Raw genomic sequence first — 18203 nt, forward strand, 5'->3', positions numbered from 1 at the left:
AGTATTTCATTATTGGATGCAATTGTGAAAAGTGTTGTTCCCATAAATTCTCTCTCAGTGAGCTTGCCATTTGTGTATAGGAATGCTAGTCATTTCCTCATATCCAGCTATGCTACTGAGTTTGGTTACTAAATCTAGAAGTCTTTTGGTGCAGGTTTTGGAGTGTTCTATGTGGAGTATCATATTGTCCACAAATAATGAAAATTTAACTTTTTCCTTCTCTATCCTTATTCTCTTTCTTTCTTTCTTTCTTTCTTTCTTTCTTTCTTTCTTTCTTTCTTTCTTTCTTTCTTTTTTTCTTTCTTTCTTTCTGTTGTCTAATTGCTTTGGTATTAACAATGTTTCCAGAAAAATACTGAATAAAAGTGGTGACAGTGAACATCCTGATCTTGTTCCTGATTTTTGAATGAAACCTTTCAAGATTTTGTCTGGTTAGTATGATGTTGGTTGTTTGCTTGCAATGAGTAGCTTTTATCAGATTGCGATAAAGACCATCTATTCCAACTTTTTTCAGGATTTTTGTCATGAATGAGTGTTGGATTTTGTCAAATGTTTTTCTGCATGTATTGAGATGGTCATGTGGTTTTTGTCCTGGCTCTGTTGATAGTGTATGTTACATTTATTGATTTGCATATGTCAAACCATCCCTGCATCCTTGGGATGAATCCTATTTCGTCGAGGTGTATAGCCTTCTTGATGATTTGCCGCATTCTGTTTGACAGTATCTTTTGAGGATTTTTGCATCTAAGTTCATTAGGGAGATTGGCCTATAGTTCTTTTTTTGTTTAGATCCTTCTTTGGTTTTGGGGTCAGGGTAATGCTTGCTTTCAGGAATGAATCTGAGTGTATTGTTTCCCTTTCAATTTCATTAAAGAGTGTGAGGAGCAGTAGCATTAGGTCTTCTCTAAATTTTGTGTAGAATTCAGCAGTGAATCCATTGGAGCTTGGGCTACTTTGCTGGTAGGATTCTAATTACATCTTCAGTTTCATTGACTGATATTGGTTTATTTAGAATTTCTGTATATTCTTGATTGAGCTTGGGTAATTCATATGTATCCAGTAATCTTTCCATTTATTCTGTGTTTTAAATCTGATTAGAATATAGTATCTCAAAGTAGATATTGGTGATTTTCTTGATTTCTGCAGGATCTGTTGTGATTTTACCCTTTTCATTCCTAATTGCATGGATTTGAGTCTTTTCTTTCCTTTTTTGGTAAGGTTGGCTCAGGGCTTGTCAATTTTATTAATGCTTCAAAGAACCACTCTTTTTATTCTTTTTTTTGTATTGTTTTCTTAGTCTCCATTGCATTAATTTATCCTCTGATCTTTATCAATTTCTTCCTTATACAAGCTTTGCACTTGACTTGTTCTTCTTTTTCCAGAAGATTGAGGTTCAATATCAGGTTAAACAACTCAAACAAAATTTGAGCTCACTATGATGTTCTGATATGGGAATTCACTTGTATAAATTTCCCTCTTAGGACAACTTTCACTGTGTCTCATAAGTTCTGGGATGTTCTACTGGTATTATTACTTAATTGTAGAAACTGACTAATTTCTTTAATTTCATCTCTGACCCATTGGTTGTTCAGGAGGGTGTCATTTAATTGCCATGTGTTTGTGAAGTTCTTGTGGTTTCTTCTGACATTGATTTCCAATTTCATTGTACTATTGTCTGATAACATGCAAGGGATAATTTCAGTTCCTTTGCATTTACTTAAGGATGTTCTATGAGCTAGTATGTGGTCCACTCTGAAGAACATCTCATGTCAGCTGTGAAGAACATGTATTTTGATGATGTTGGTTGGAACACTCTATAGGTATCTATTAAGTCCATTTATTTAAAATTTGGTTCAGTTCTGATATTTCATTGTTGATTTCTTGTCTAGTTGATCTATTTGTGCAATGGGGTATTGAGGTCTCCCATTATAATTGTATTAGTGCTTATTTGATTTTTCACATCAGTTAATGTTTGATTTATATAGTTGGCTGCATTGGTGTTAGGTACATATATATTCATGATTGTTATCTTTTTATTTTGGATTGTGCCCTTTACAAGAATGTAGTGGCCTTCTTTACATCTATAAATCATTCTTAGCCTGAAATTCACTTCTCCTGCAAATAGAATAGCTATCACTGCTTTCTTGCAAGTTCTTGTTCATGGAATATTGTTTTACATACTTTGACTTTCAGTTATAAATTTCTTCTTGAATTAAATATGTTTCTTGTATGCAACATGTTGTTGGATCTTGCTTCTTGATTCATTCTATCAGTCTCTTTTGATTGGTGAATTGAGACCATTAACATTGCTGGCTATACTTGATATGTTTTGACTTATCCTCCTCATGTTGTTTCCTATTTTTTTCCCCTGTTTAATTGTTTGCTTCATCTGGTGGATTCATTCTGTTCTGGTTCATGGAATTGTAATCCTTGTTACCTCTTTCTAGACTGTACCCTAAGCTTTGCACACTGACAGTATCATAGCTGGTGAGGTTTATCCTATACATGACTATTGTTAATAGAGTACCCTTCACAACATTTTGGAGTGCTAGTTTGGTGTTTATGATTTTCTTCAGGTGTTCTTCGTCATGGAAGCATCTTATATCTCCATCTGTTTTGAAAGATAGTTTTGTAGGGTACATCAATCTGGTTTGGAGATTGTTTTTTCTTTCTTTAAAGAGTATGAAATACTTTATTGCAAGCTCTCCTTAACTTGAGGGTTTGTTGAGAAGTCTGCTGTGATTCTGAAGGGCTTTCCTTTACAAGTTTTTTGTTTCTTTTCTCTAACAGATTTTAATATTTTGTTCTTGTGTGGAATTTTCTTTTTTGTTGTTGTTTTGAGACAAGATTTCATAATGCAGTTCAGGCTGGCCTGAACTCATTTTGTAGCCTAGGCTGGCCTTGAACTCAAAGTGATCCTCTTGCCTCAGCCTCCTAAATGCTTGGATTAGAGTTGTGCACCACCACACCCATCTCTTGTGTAAAATTTCTGGAATCTTGACTGTTAATAAGTCTTGGTGTAGGGATTTTTGGGGGGGATCATGGCTAATTGGAGTTCTGTATGCTTGACTTATCTACATATCAAATGCTTTTTTCCCTGCTTGGAAAGTTTTCTGCTATTAGTTCTGTGAACAGCTTTTTATGTCATTTTAACAGTCTCCTGCTTTTCATTGACTCCATTCAGTCTTATGTTATTTTTCTTTGCATCATCTAGCAGCTGCTAGCTTGATTTCTCATAATCCCTTGCTATTTTTTTTCAAAAGAAAACAATGCACATGATATAGGACTTCAAAACAAGATAAAAGAAAATGGACAATGACTACCATAGTGCCTCTTGTTCTCTTCAAAGTAGCTACCTATACCATCAGACAAAACAAAATAGAATAAAATCAATCAAAACAAAACAATGAAAGCAATATAAGATAATAGGAAATCAATAATGGCTACCATAGTGTATTTTGTTATCTTTGGAATAGCTGCCCATGCCTTCATATATAGCAAAATCAAACAAAACAAAATAGTAAAACCAAACAAAATAGAACAATGAAAAAAATACAGGGCTTCAAAATAAGATAATAGATTAACAATGGCCATGACTTCCCTTTTTAGACATTTCCTCCCCTTTCAGTTTCACAAAATTTATTATGCATTTGGGATCCCAGTAACCCTTAGGTTTTATACCAGGGAGGCAACACAATGTTTACCCATGTGACTTTGAACCATTTTACCCATGTGTATGGGTAAATGCTCTCAAGCTGTATCCATTTACCTACTAGAGCCTTGAGGTTATCTTTCTTTTTTTTTTTTTTTTTTTTTTTTTTATTGGTACCGGGGATTGAACTCACAACTGCCTGCTTGCAAGGCAGGTGCTTATGCCGCTGAGCTAAATCCCTAGCCCCCTGAGGTTATCTTTCTTTATAGCTGAGTAGCTTTCCATTGCATAAAAATGTCATACATTTCTTGTCTCTTCTGTAGTTGATTGGCAAGGTACCTCTATTTTGTTCTGATTTTCTGTCACATAATGCATGTTTTTCTCTCCTTTGGCTTTCAGTCTATCAATTTACTTTCCAATTAAATACATTTCTTGCATAAAGTATATTGATGAATCCTGCCTCCCAATCCACTCTGCCTTGTTTCTTATTATTGATAAACTGAGGCTATCTACATTAGTGGTTATGGCCAACATGTACTGGCTTATCTTTGCCTTGCTATTTTCCTGCTGTTGGCTGCCTATTTTTCCCCTCCGTTCACTCATTTGCCCTTCTTGGCAGTCTCCCTCTCCTGCTGCTCCTAGAACCATGGTAATTTTTATCTCTCTCTAGAATGGCCTTCAGTATTCTTCATAGGAGTATTTTGGGGGTCATGAATTCCTTCAGTTCTTTTCATGGTGGTATCTTGTTTCTCCACTAATTTTGAAAGGTAGTTTTTCAGGGTACATCAGTCTGGGTTGGAAGTTGTTTTCTTTCAGGACTTGAAATATTTCAACCACTTCTTGACTTGATGGTTTGTGTTAAGAAGTTTGTCATGGGCTGGGGATTTAGCTCAGCGGCATAAGCGCCTGCCTTGCAAGCAGGTAGTCGTGAGTTCGATCCCTGGTACCGATAAAAACGAAAAAGACCACAAAAAAAAAAAAAAAAGAAGTTTGTCATGATTCTTATGGGTTTTCCTTTATAGGTGATCTGTTTCTTTTCTCTAACAGCTTTTAATACTCTATTCTTGTGCTGAATTTCTGGCATTTTAAATATTATATGTCTGGGTGTAGATTTATTTTGGTTATGGCTATCTGAAGTTCTATATGCCTCACTCATCTGAATGTGACTTCCTTTTCCCATGCTTGGGAAGTTTTTGCTTTTATTTCTATAAATAGGCTTTATATGCCATTTGTGTTGAACCCTGATTTTTCAGTAACACCTATCATTCCAAAGTTATTTTTCTTTCAGTAGTCTTGTAGTTGTTGAATTGTTATTTCCTGGTTCCTTGTTATTTTTAAGAGATCTTTCCTTTTGTGATCAAAAATATGCAAATCTGTCTTCAAGGTCTGAAAGTTTATCTTCAGTTTCTTTCAAGTGGTTTTGTTAACTTTCAAAGGAATTTTTAATCTCCTGGCTATCTCTTTGAATCTGTTTCATGCATTCTAAGTCTTTCTTATATTGTTCATTCAAGGTTTCTCTCATTTTCCTATGTTCCTCTATTTTTTTTTATCTACATCTTCTTTAGAGATGATCAGCAATTATTTTTTCTTCTTTTACCTGAGACAGTATTTCTGTTCTAATTTCTTTTATAGCCTCATGAAGTTGTTTCTTTACTTCAGTTGCCATCACTTCAGAAACTTTAGGTGTACAACTCCCAATCTCTTCCATGTTTCATCTCCTCGACTTGCCTCTACATGAGTTAGAGCCCAGAGACTGCCTTTTACTTCATCATCTTGACATTTTCCTGGGTTCCTTTGGACAAGTGGATAGTGGGGTCCCAGGTACTTCTCCCATTGTCTACAATTTCTCCCAAGCATGACTGGCTGGTTCTACTGGCCAGCAATAGTTACAGGTATCAGATGGTGGCAACTGGGTATGTTGGTGCAGGATTGGCTGCTGCTTTTTCCAGCCCACGCTGGCTCCTGGCAGGAAGCTCCCTCATGGTGGCCAGCATGGGTGTGAGGGTGTGGTTGGCTGCTGCTTCTCCCAACCCAAACTGGTTACCAGCAAGAAGTGTCCCCAGTGGTGGCTGGTATGCATGCAGGGCAGGGCTAGCCACTGCTTCCTGGACCCAAGCTGGTTACCAACTGGAAGCATCTCTGATGGCCAATTTCTGACTATTTTAAAGAATTTTTCTTTTTGTGATTGCTAACCACAGTCCTGGCTTCTAAATCTGATATTCTGTCCTCATTTGGCCCAGTTTGCTGCCTATACTTTCAGTGGAATTTTTAATCTCCTGGATATCTGTTTGAATCTGTTTGTGGTTTTTTTTTTTTTTTTTTTGGTCTTTTTTGAAACTCTCACTATGGAGTTTAGGCTGGCCTTGAGCTCACTTTGTAGCCCACACTGGTCTTGAACTCACAACGATCCTCCTGCCTCAGCCTCCTGAGTGCTGGGATTATAGGGGTGAGCTACCATGCCCAGCTTTCTGTGGTACCAGGGATTGAACTCACGACCTCACACTTGCCAGGCAGGCATTTATGCCGCTGAGCTAAATCCCTGGCCCTGTTTGAATCTGTTTTATGGGTTCCATTTCTCTCCTTTGTTGGACATTCATGGTTTCATAACTTTGCTAAGCTCCTCTGTTTTTAATCTGTAGCTAGGGATGAGGATTTAGCTCAGTGGCAAAGATGTCTGCCTGCTAAGCACAAGGTTATGAGTTTGATCTCTGGTACCAGAAAAAAAAAGAAGAAGAAAAAAAAAAAAAGAAAAAAGAAAACTACCTAATCTGTATCTGCTCTAGAGTCACTAAGAATTACCATCTCTGTAGTTATAGGATAAATTATTTCTGGTTTGATTTTTTTCTGGGTCCATGTTCATCTGCTTTGTTACTTCTGCCATTAGGACTTCAGAGCAACCGTGTGGGTGGCTTTCAAAATTGTTTCATGTCATTGCCCACTGAGTTTGCTTTCAGTGAGCTGCAAGCCTAGGGGATTGCATCTTGTTTAAGTGTCTTCTCATTTTCTATTTTTTAAGTTCATTTATGGGTCAATGCTTATAAATTACTTATGGTAATAGCGTTATTGATAGTATTTAGAACCCCTTGGAAATGACTACTTCTCAGATATGCCTTCCAAGTGCAGCTGGTTTTGGATTTTGAGTGTATTGCAAGATCCTGTTTCTTCTACTCATGGTGGATGAGAGGTTATTGCCTACTTGACCAAGCCACTTGTTCTTTGACACTGCCCTATAGTGTTGTTTATGACCCTTAAGCAATGTTGGTCTCAGGATATCAGGATGAACAACTGATTAGAACAATTACATCACCTTGGCTAAAGTAGTACAATCAGCAATAACAATAGCATCAAACACAGTCTAGAAAATGACAAACTATGGTGACTATTAATTTTAGGATCTTTAACGATTGTTAGTACAGCTATTATGGAAAGCAGCATGGAGTATTCTTAAAGAATTAAAAATAGAACTGTTACATGATCCAACAAAGGAACAAAAATTGGTATATTATTGCAGCAGAATTCATAGTAGCCAAGGAATGGAAACAAACTAAATGTTCATGTATTTATGAATGGATAAAGACAATGTGGTACATACATAGAACAGAATACTACTTAGCCATAAAAGTGATGAAATCCTTCTAATTTGTGACACAGATTAAACTGGTTCATTATGTTAAGTGAAATAAGTTACAAGGGCTACGTGATCTCATTCATATACAAATCTAAAAGTATTAATCTCACGGATGTTTAGAACAGAATAATGGTTACCAGAAGCAAGAGAGAGGAGATAGGGACAGGAATGGAGACAGACTGACCAACATTTACTACAGTACAGTAAGATAGAAGTAAGTTCAAGGGTCCTATTGTAGAATAGAGTAACTATAGACAATGCAAATGTACTGTATATTTCCAGAGGCTATAAAGAAAGATTTTGAATGTTTTTAACATGGAGAAATGAGAAATGTTTGAGGAGATATGAGTGGTACTTTGATTTGAACATTATACATTGATACCCCACAGATATGGACAATTTTATGTTTGTTAAAAAATAAATACATACACATTTATATAAATGTGTCTCCATTTTTAAAATTTGTATAATGAAGAAGCTCATTGCTGTTACACCCAATGTGGTCATGAAGATTAAATGAGATAATCATGTAACAATCTTATACATGGCCAAGAGAGAATAAAGTAAGTTGATAAAGATTAGTTGTTATTACTATTAATATGTCATTTTGTCCTGAAGGTAGAATTATAAGGATGATAGTGAAATTTAGTATTAGCTCAAATATGATGAAATTAGAATTGTTCTGATTCATAAGTCTGTGAACCCTTTTATTAGCCACCAATTCAGAGCAATGGCATTCCTCAACTGTCAGCCTACCCATCTGTCTCTCTTTGCCTTTATCCCAGATGGAGTGGCTGCTCTGCCTGCCCCTCAGAACCTCTCTGTACACTCAACCAATATGAAGCATCTCTTGACGTGGAGCCCGGTGGTCCTACCCAAAGAAACAGTATACTATTCTGTCGAGTACCAGGGGTGAGTTTTGTTTTTATTTCCTTCAGGCACAGCCCTTCCTCCTTAGCTAAAGGAGGTTTTGTGAACTGAGGGACAGATGATCTCTGATGATCTGCTCCCTCAGTGTGTGGGCATTGGGAGAGCTGAAGAAGCCAGGGATATCATCTTGTGGATGTGACAGCAAACTTTCTGGGAATACAAATGTGTATAAGAAAAAAAATATGTGTAAGTCCATTGTAATGCAGCTTTTCTACACAGAATCAGCTGTTCAAGGACTTTGATATTGACCTGAGATTGATAAGTGGTTGGAGACCCAGATCCTTATTGTACAGGAGTGATGTCAGCCTTCCTGACTAGCAGCTCATTCCTAGAAGCCAAAGAAGTCTTGACCTTAAAGGAGTTGGCCTGGGACCTATCAGGGTCTAGCAGTGGCCAGGTGCTTGCTACTGTTAAGTGGCAGTGACAGGGAAGGTGCTCAATATATTTCATTAGCAACAAATATAAACTGAATTCTCTGTGCATAGACATTCTGCTAGGTTACAAACATAGTTGACTGGGATTCTGCACATAGGGAATTTAACATCTAGAGGCAGAAACAGTGAATGTAGTAGGTCTGCATTCTCCGGTTAGTACCACTAGCAATAGGTAGATATTTAAGTTGAAATTACGTTAAATTAAATTAAAACATGTGTTCTCTAGTCAGGTGTTCCATAGCCACATGTCAGTAGTGGCTAACACACTGAACACCACCAATATGGAACATTTCCATCATCATAGGAAGAGAAGCCCTGTTCTGTTTCAGGCAATTTCAGGTATTGATCAGTGCTAGGAGGCAGCCAGAAGGCTGATGCAATGGAGTTAACTCCATGATGTTTCATATTAGGTGGCTGGAAAGGCCTCTCTGAGGATGTAATATTTGTCATATCTGGAGGGCAAAAGGAAACATCTAGGTAAGCAGCATTTGGAAAGCATTTGAAATAGAGTGAACAGTTAGTCAGGCAAAAAGCTAGCCTGAAGCAAAAAGAGATCAGTGTTTTGCAGGAATGAGCAGGAAGTAAGTGTGCAAGAATATCTTTTTTTTAGTTGTACTAGGAATCAGTCTCAGGACCTTGTGCTTGCCAGGCAGGCACTTATGCCACTAAAGCTATATCTCCAACTCTTACTATGTATTTCAGACTGACCTTGAATTCACTATGGAGCCCAGCCTGGCCTCAAACTTGTGGTGTTCCTCATGCTTCAGCCTCCCCTGTGCTACAGGGATGTGCCTCCATGCCTGGTTTAACAATTTCAATTTTATAGGCTTGGGATAGAGAAGACTGGAATCTTGTAGGCCACAGGGAAGAGTCTGGGCTCCATTCTAAGTGCTTCAGGAACCATTAAGGATAGAAACATGTAATTTGCTGAGTGGCTTGGGGAACAGAAGTGTGGAAGCTAGGAGGCTACAGAAAGGAAAGGCACAGTGGCAGTAGAGGGTGGTGACAGAGGACATGAATAGGAATGGACAGATCAGGGTTTCTGCTTAGGCTTCTCTTCGCTGGTTATAAAAGAAGTAAGGGTGAGGGATGATTGGTGAGGGAGAAGTGGAGGAACTGGGGTGGGAAGCAATAAGCATCCATAAGAAATAGGAGAAAGATAGCAGTTACAACCATCTTTGAGTCTGGGTCACAGAGGCTGAAGTGACACTGTACCCTCCTCTCCTTGGCCAGCGAGTATGAGAGCTTGTATACAAGTGACATCTGGATCCCCAGCAAATGGTGCTTATGCACTGAAGGTCCTGAGTGTGATGTCACTGATGACATCACTGCCACAGTGCCATACAGCCTCCGTGTCAGGGCCATCCTGGGATCACAGACTTCGGCTTGGAGCATCCTGGAGCAGCCCTTTAATCCAAACTCAAGTAAGACTTCTCTCCCTCCTTTCAGGAATCATGTTCACAGAGAGTTTTAGAGCTTGTTTTAAGGTAAAAATATTCTTGCAAAACCAGACCACTGTGAACACAAGCCATCTTTTTTAGTACATCTCAGAAACTGTCTGTGTCCTACATGCTGTCTCTCTCATGCCCTTGTTTGGAAGTCCTTTCTGACCAACTCTGTCAGGTGGTAGAGGGGGTTGTCATTGGGAACTGGAAGAAATGTTTCTCTGGAAATTGGAGAATAGAACCAAAATCACTTCTTACCTTGATCATGCCTCCATAAATCTTACATGGCCTCCCATCTGATGCCTCACAGCCCCACATTTACTCACTGTTTAAAAAGATCTTTACGTGTAAGAGCTGCCATAAACAGCTCATTTATATGGTTACTGGCCAATAACTTTTTTATTACAATAGTAACTGGAAAATTATTAACAAGCGAATAAACCAGGTAGGTGGCCAGATATGGCTACATGCAAGTGATGGGCAGTGTGTAGAAGAATGTGTGCTTGGGAGACAACAGAGGAAGAGGTCCCATGAGTAGAAGACAGGGAAGCAGCTGGCCACATGGTAAAGGGTTTTGCCATGAAGCTTGGTCTGGAAAGTAGGGGGCAGCCGTGTTAGAGTAGAAGGTCTAGACCAGGTTTATCTTATAGAACAATCTTATAGAACAAAAGTGACCTGGAGTGGGGCAAGCCTGCAGGGCAGGAGAGGAGTAGGAAGTGGTTGTGTAACACTCCAGCTGAGCAAAAATGGGTCCTAATCACAGGAGTGAAGGAAAAGATAGGGAGGACAGAATGAATTCAAGAGACGAAGCTGAGTTAGAGAGGACAGCACTTAGCAATCAGTCACTGGGGGATGGAGTGGGCAAAGATGGTGATGGTGCTCAGCTTCTGAATGAGGTTGATAAGAGCACTGTCCAAGACATGGAGCCTAGGAGGAACAACTGGTTTTGAGAATGGGAGCTGCCTCTGTTTTTGTGCAATTTGAGATTGAAGTTCCTACAAGATGCTAAGTCATGTGCATCTGATTGGCTGCAGGAAATCAGGTCTTAGGATTCAGAGAGATCAAAGCCAGATCACAACCCGGAGTTAGTGGCTGAAGGCTTGGGAATGGGTGAGATTATTCAGGGACAAGATAGATGGAACAGAGTGACTCTGGGACAAGGCCCTGGGAAAACATAGGGTTTAAATGTAGTTGGAAGGAAGGCCAGCTGAGGAGGTAGAGGGCCACCGAGGGGAAAATAAACAGCTCCTGGTAGGCTGAAGGAGGCCCCTGGGTGTGCCCGTAAGAAAGTGGTTCCACTGAATGTGGAGGATGGCAGTCTGGTTATCAGGGTGGAGGACTCAGTAAGGCGGAAGGCAGCTCCTCCTCTGAGACATTCCTCTGTGGGAGGGAATGCTACCAGCTTGGAGCTGTGGGAATGGCAGAAGATGGGACTTTCAGTGGCCTCATTTTGCTTAATGTGGCAAGAGAAGGCAAAGGAAGATTTAAGGCAATGCTTGCAGAAAAGAGACAAGTCGAGGTTATAGAGGAATACAGAATATTGAGTGGAAATCAGGAGGTTAGAAGTGCCCTCCTGCCCAGCTGGAAAAAGCTAAGGAAGATGAAGGTAGCTTTGAAAGCATTGGCCCAGTGGGATCAGAGGACTGTGGTTTATACTCTAGCTCAGCCACTGGACAGGGGAGTCACTGACTCCTCATCTAAAAGAGGAGTAAGAGTTTGCTTCACTGGGTAGTTATGGGGACCACGTGAGATGAAATGTGTAAGTGCTCAGTGCAATACTGTACTATCACAGCACTCAGCTGTTGGTGGATATTATTGTTATTTTCTTAGGAGGCTGTGATTTGAGAGCAGAGAGAGAATGTCTGGGGCAAGAATAGAATGAGATGCCAATAGGAATTTTGTGCAGAATGTGTATTCCTCTCCAGGCCTCCTTCCCATACACTGGGAGGATTTGGTTGATGGGGCAGGATTGCAGTGCCAGCACTGGGGGAGGCTAAGGGGTACTGGATGGCACTGCAACCTATGTCTGATCACAGTGCCCAGGCAGCACCATTCACACTTTTCTCTGGCAACCAGTGCTGCAGGTAAAGCTTGGGGCTTGTGTTGGAAGAAGGCTTGGGGAAGATGGAGATAAGGGTGTTAAAAAAACCATGTGAGTGAGCTATGCAGTAAAACTTGTACTTAGGAAGGCAGCATAAACAGGAAAGAGCCTTGCTGCAGGAGGAACAGAGGAGCAAGAGCCCAGACCTGCAATGGGAGGCAGAGGGTGTGCTTCTATGTGAACCCTGAGCAGTGGAGTTAGTGACCCAGCTGGGACGGCATTTTGTTATTCTAAGAGCGTTTGGTCTGTCCTTTCCTGTTTGAAAAAAACTACATCAGTCTCTCCTCAGGGTTGTGAATATTCATGCTTGAAGGCTGTCCTGGAGAGGATCTCTGGAGAGCAGAGATTCTTGGTCTCGACTGTGCTGTGGAGTCAAAAGGAGCTTTAGAACAATTTTCCCAGGACACATCCCCAGAGGATCTGACTTAAATTCCCCCCAGGTTATTGCCATGTACAGCCAGAGCTGAAGAGCAGGTAAAACACCCCACATGGGACAAGTTGGAAACACAGAAAAACCTGGGCTTAAATTTTGGCCATTAATTATGTAGCTCTGGGCAAGTGCCTTCATCTCTAAGTACAGTAGGAATAATACTACCTTCTTAAGTTTCCTAAATGGATTAAATAAGCATGTAGAGAGAAAGAGAGAGAAAGAGAGGGAAAGAGAGGGAGAAACGGAAGACCCAATTTTAATCATGCTTGACTTAAAAGTGAAGTCAAGCATCTATTTTCCTCTTGGAGGTGTTTCAGAGGCCATGCTGGCTGTGCTGTGTCTGCCTAGGTATGTTTGCACAGCTGACCTAACTTCCCAAGTCCTCTTCCCATCCCCTATCTGGGCAACTCTCTGACCAGGTCCACACAGGTCCTCATAAGGTAGGTGAAGGAAATAGTATGCTCTCTCAAAGCTCCCTACAGGAACTGCCTTTCTTGAGTGTACCCTGATCCCAGGACATGCCCATCCTACTTCCTGAGCCAAGACCCACGACTGGGGTGGCTCTTTGGACCCTTCAGTGCTTGACTCTGCAAGGGAAGTATGAACCCACTATGAGAAGCCAGAGAGTGGAGGCCGCCTGCGTACACCTTTCTGTTCTTGGTCTGCTGAAGGAAAAGTGTCTACAGGAGATAGTGGGCTCTGTTTGGGACCTAACAAGGTGAAAGATAGCATTGGTGATCAGACTGTAATTTCTTGAATTATTTGTTTGGATTCATAAAAAGATAACTTGCCAGTATTTCCCAGTCACAATGTGAGATGAAAAATCTTTGGGCCAAGAATTACAATCCCAGCCCATCCATAGCCTTCTGATTTGCTGATGTCTGAGAGTCATCTGGTTCCAGTATGTGCCGTGGGTATATATGAGCTATAGGGATGCCTTGCCACTGTCAGCTATGTTCATTCTGAGGAGCAAAGACTGCTCTCAGCTGCACTCAGCATAGATCCAAACTTGGAAGGGGTTTGGTAAATGAAGAACAATTTTTGCTAAAAAGAGTAGTGGAGAGAGGAACATGGAGCACATAATTTTAAAAGAAAAAAGATAATGTCTATTCAAGTATTCAATTCCTTTATGTGAGTAAGTGTTCCCAGAGAAGGAACAAAAGACTTTATGATAGCTAAGGGATTTAAAAAATGAAGTTGGAATTTGTCATTCATTCATTCAAAAAACATTTTATAAGTACCTCCTGAGCACAGGAGACTAGCGTACAGCTGATGCACTATCTACTCCAGGGGTGCTGGCATCCTTCCACCGATGACATGGTCATCATGTCTCAGGGAAATCAGTCCTGTGGGGCTGGCTTTGATTCTGCCCTTGTCTCGCCAACAGCCATCCTTACTCCACCTATGATAGAGGTCTCCCAGGATGGCTTCCATTTGGTTATTGAGCTGGAAGACCTGGGACCCCAGTTTCAGTTCCTCGTGGCCTACTGGAGGAGGGAGCCAGACACCAAGGTGAGACTTCCAACGTTGGCCCATGAGTCAGGCTTTGGGAAGGAGGCACAGCTTTTTGTGGGTGAGTCAGATGTGGCCCTTGAGGTACACAGTGTCTGGGTAACCTGAAGATGAACATCTTGGGTGAAGCTTGTGACAGGAGAGATGAGAGTATGCTGCCCATTCACTAGCTTCTTCTGCAAAGTACTGCTTTGGCCCATCTCAGGCTTTTGGTGGGGGACCTTTCCAGGCTGAAGTTTGGGGGCTGTCTCCTTGCCCTAAACTCTTAACCTAGTTGGGTTCATAACATCTTTAAAATGCCTTCTTTTTCCTTTTTTCACTAGCTGATCTCCTCAATCACTAAGGGGCAGCAGGCCAGGGCATTCCAGATCAACCGGATGATTTCGAAAGCACACGAGGCTGGTACAAGCCTCTTGCGGATGTGTATCTTGGCAGGGTGTAGAAGTGGGAGCAGTAAGCCAGGAGCTGGCTTATGAATAAGCCCATATAATTACTAGTGGGTGGGCCATTCAAAATGCCAAGAAGCAAGCTGCCCCTCTCCATGGGAAGGTGGCTATAATCTGGGGTGACTGGAAGGCCAGTCCTCATAAATGGATAGTCAAATAAGCAGCAGAGAGGGGGTATAGCTTGATTGGGCACTGGGAGATATTCAAGCCTGTGGAGCCCTGTCCAAGCTGATACGGTGACAAAGCCTAGAGGCCTACTCCAGTCAGCACACAGAATCTTGCTTTCTGGTAAGAGTCAGTGTGATGCAATACACAGGATGTGTGAGCAGCTAGGCTCTCAGCTAGGCAGCAGCACAGCCTCACCTACATGGAAGGCCTTCTGCTGGGACCTCTCCTGGGACCCCCTCCTCAGCTTACTCCTGGGCCCTGCCCCCTCATGGCTCCTTCCTGCATGTGCCTATAACTAGGTCTCTCAGCCTGATGCTTCTCACCATGTCCTCTCCCTTTTATGCCTACTTCCAGCTCAAGATATTCAGTTTCACAAGATCAAATTCTTAGGTGAGGAATCCATTGTCTACTCTCATCCTATCATCCTGAGCCTTAGGGGTTGCAGGTACCCAGCTACTTTTATGGGACCCTTCTCAGGTTGGGTGTATCCCTGATCCTAGGATTATCTGAGGGCAGTGCCCATGTCCCTCCATGCACTCTACAGGGGCTCCAGGTTGGGTAGTGTCCCCTGGAAGGTGGGGTGGGAAGGTAGGGCATGAAATAATGCAAGATTCCAGTATTTATCCATATTGGGTCAGGGCCCACTGGCAGGACATGATATTGCCAACCAGGCAGATGGAGTGATATGGGAGATAGGCCAGGGCCTGGTGGGAGGGAAGATATAGTTCCTGCAGATTCTTTGGGATGGCGCCCACTCCCCACCCTTGTACCTGGCAGGGATGGTGCTGGGAGAGGAGCATACACCCTGAGTCATCTGGACTTGGCTCAGACAAGCCTCTGCAGGCTCAGACACAGAGCACAGATCTTGGGGAGAGAAGTGGAGGTGGGAGGGTGGACAGATGGGTGGACAGACAGGTAGACAGATGGATAAGGGAGGAGAGGTGGTCTGCACGCTCCACTGCTCTTGTGCATTGAACACAAGGTGAATGCCATTGGGAGGAATAGTGCCTAGCAGCCTTGGCCATGCCGAGTCTTGGTTCAGTCAGATTTCCTGCCTACAGGTCTCTGCTCAAATGTCCTGTTGGTGAAACTTTCCCTTTCTGTAAAACACTGTGCCTTCTTATCTCTCTCTTCTCTCCACCTGTCCTTCATAGCCCTTCTCACCATCTCACGTGTATTTCTATATTATTTGTGTATTGTTTGTCCCCTACGGCATGTAAGCTCCATAAGAGCAGGGACTTTGTCTGTTTTGTTCAGCGTCACGTCTCTGTGCTTACAACAGTGCCTGCTGTGCATTCATCTTAAGAAAGATGAATGAAAGAGTAAATGAATGAATGGACACATGAGAATGAAAGGAACTGCAGTTGTCCCTCTCTGGTTCTCTCTCACCTTTGCAGTCCTGCTGCCCTTAGGGACTAACTGTGTTTTCTGGTCTCTTGAAGGAACATGCCAAAATAGTAAGGAGGGGAGGCATTCCTGTGCACCTCGAAACCATGGAGCCAGGGGCCCCATACTGCGTAAAGGCCCAGGCGCTGGTGAATGCCATTGGGAGGAATAGTGCCTTCAGTCAGACAAAGTGTGTGGAAGTGCAAGGTAAGGAAGGGTAGCCTGCTTGTCTCCTGGCCCAGACATGGGGACTGCCCTTGGTGTGTGTTTGGGTGCCTGCCAGATGCTTTGATCTTGATTTGCCCCCAAGCTGGATGGGTTCCCATGGTAACAGTGTGCTGGGCTCTCTAACACCCACCTCCCATGAGGCAGAGGTCCATCCTGGGGCTGGGTGGGGTTCCAAGAGCAGCTGTCTGGAGTACTTAACCCAAGCCCTCTGCTGGGGTCAGTTGTTACTTTCTGGGGTTGAGGGGGCTCAAAGAGAGGCTGCTAGGTCAGGCCTTCTAAGAGACTCCACATTATGATGTCAGTTTCTTTGATTTAGAAGGGACCTTACAGAGGGTCTAACAGAATAATCTTGCTTATTTTTCTCCCTTGAGTTTTTTTTATGTTTTAAAAATCTATATCATCTAAAGTCTTTTTGAAAAGAAGCCAAGTCAAACAAAGCACTACACTCTCTGATTCTACTATTCAAACATAACTGGTTACATTTTTGTGTAGGACCATTTAGTTTTTAAAAAAAAATATTATTTTGAATATATAGTACATTACATGGTTCAAAATATAAGATACAAGGGCCAGGCATATAGCTCAGCAGTACAAGTACCTGCCTGGCAAGTGTGAGGTCATGAGTTCGATCCTAAATAAATAAAAAATGTAAGATGCACATGGAAATTCTCTTTTCTACTCTCTCCATTCATATAATTCTTATATGCTCTCCAAATAGTTGTGACCTTATATATTCTTCTGAAGACTTTTTTTAATGCATATGCAAGTAAGTGAAAATATGTTTACTATATTGCCTTCTTTCTAGCATAAATGGTAGGATTTTTCTGGATCTTGTCTTTTTTACTTTTTGTATTTCGTAGATTTTTCTATATCAATAAGAAAACATCATTTTTGCTGCATGTTATTCCACTTGTATATTTATTATGATCAATGTAACTAGACCCCTGTTGATAGAATTTAGGTCTTTTCCAAATATTTTGTCATCACAGCCAATGTAGTAATTAATTCCTTTGTATAAAGATCATTTTGCTGCTCTATATATGCATTCGAAGGATAAATTTCTGGATGTGGAGTAGCTCGGTCAAAAGTCTGTGCATTTAATTTCAATCACTGTTTCCAAATTGCCCTCCAAAAGAATGTGATCCTGTAGGGAAGGCTATGTGCAGACGTGTGCTACAGTCCTAAAACATATGAACATTTTTCCTATTTTTTTCACAAATATCATAATCATAACATTTTCCATGCTGATCTGCTGACCGCCTTTTCATACTACTTTTAAAAATCATATCGGACTTGTTTTAAAAGTTGAATATAGCTCTGCAGCACAGTGCCTGTCTGGCAAGTACAAGATCATGAGTTCGATTCCTGGTACCAAATAAAACAAAACTTAAATAATCCATAAGTATGAAATAGTAAGAGTTAAATATTTTCCTTTCTTCCTTAACAGCACTCAGGAGTTTTCTTTTGGCATTTAACCCTCCAGCTACTGTCAGTCTTTTCTGGAAAAGCAGGGATACTCATAAAGGTTGTGGAAACAGGGCCCCACGTGTCCAGTTCTAGCACAGAGCTGGAAGGAGGCATAGCCCTGGTAGCTAGAATCAGGGCTTGATACAGCATAGTTGTTATGTAACTGTTTTCTGGACTTAGTATATTCCTCCACTGTGTGAACCATTGCCAAGAGCAGGCTGTAAAACTCTTTGTTTTCAGTTACCGCCCAGCTGGGTTCTATGCTATTCTGCTCCAGGGTCCTCTCATCCTTCTGGCGCCCAGCCCCCCCCCCTTCCTCTGGCAGCAGGGCCAGGTATGTGCGAACAAGGCTGGTGCCTTCACATACCATGCTCCT

The 18203-nt window shown here is 41.5% G+C and overlaps 1 protein-coding gene across 1 annotated transcript in view; it reads left to right on the plus strand.

The window, feature by feature from the left end:
- Il20rb (interleukin 20 receptor subunit beta) overlaps window positions 1-18203 on the plus strand; it is a 54719-nt gene that overhangs the window by 16876 nt on the left and 19640 nt on the right. Inside the window, exons 2-5 of the mRNA XM_013159633.2 lie at window positions 8066-8192; window positions 9878-10068; window positions 14008-14132; window positions 16189-16339. Coding sequence (XP_013015087.2) covers window positions 8066-8192; window positions 9878-10068; window positions 14008-14132; window positions 16189-16339 — 594 coding nt within the window. The remainder of the gene's footprint in view (window positions 1-8065; window positions 8193-9877; window positions 10069-14007; window positions 14133-16188; window positions 16340-18203) is intronic.

This window comes from Cavia porcellus, unplaced genomic scaffold (assembly GCF_034190915.1).
Source record: "Cavia porcellus strain 051 isolate PalLab524CR breed Dunkin Hartley unplaced genomic scaffold, mCavPor4.1 scaffold_5, whole genome shotgun sequence".
Classification (NCBI taxonomy): Eukaryota; Metazoa; Chordata; class Mammalia; order Rodentia; family Caviidae; genus Cavia; species Cavia porcellus.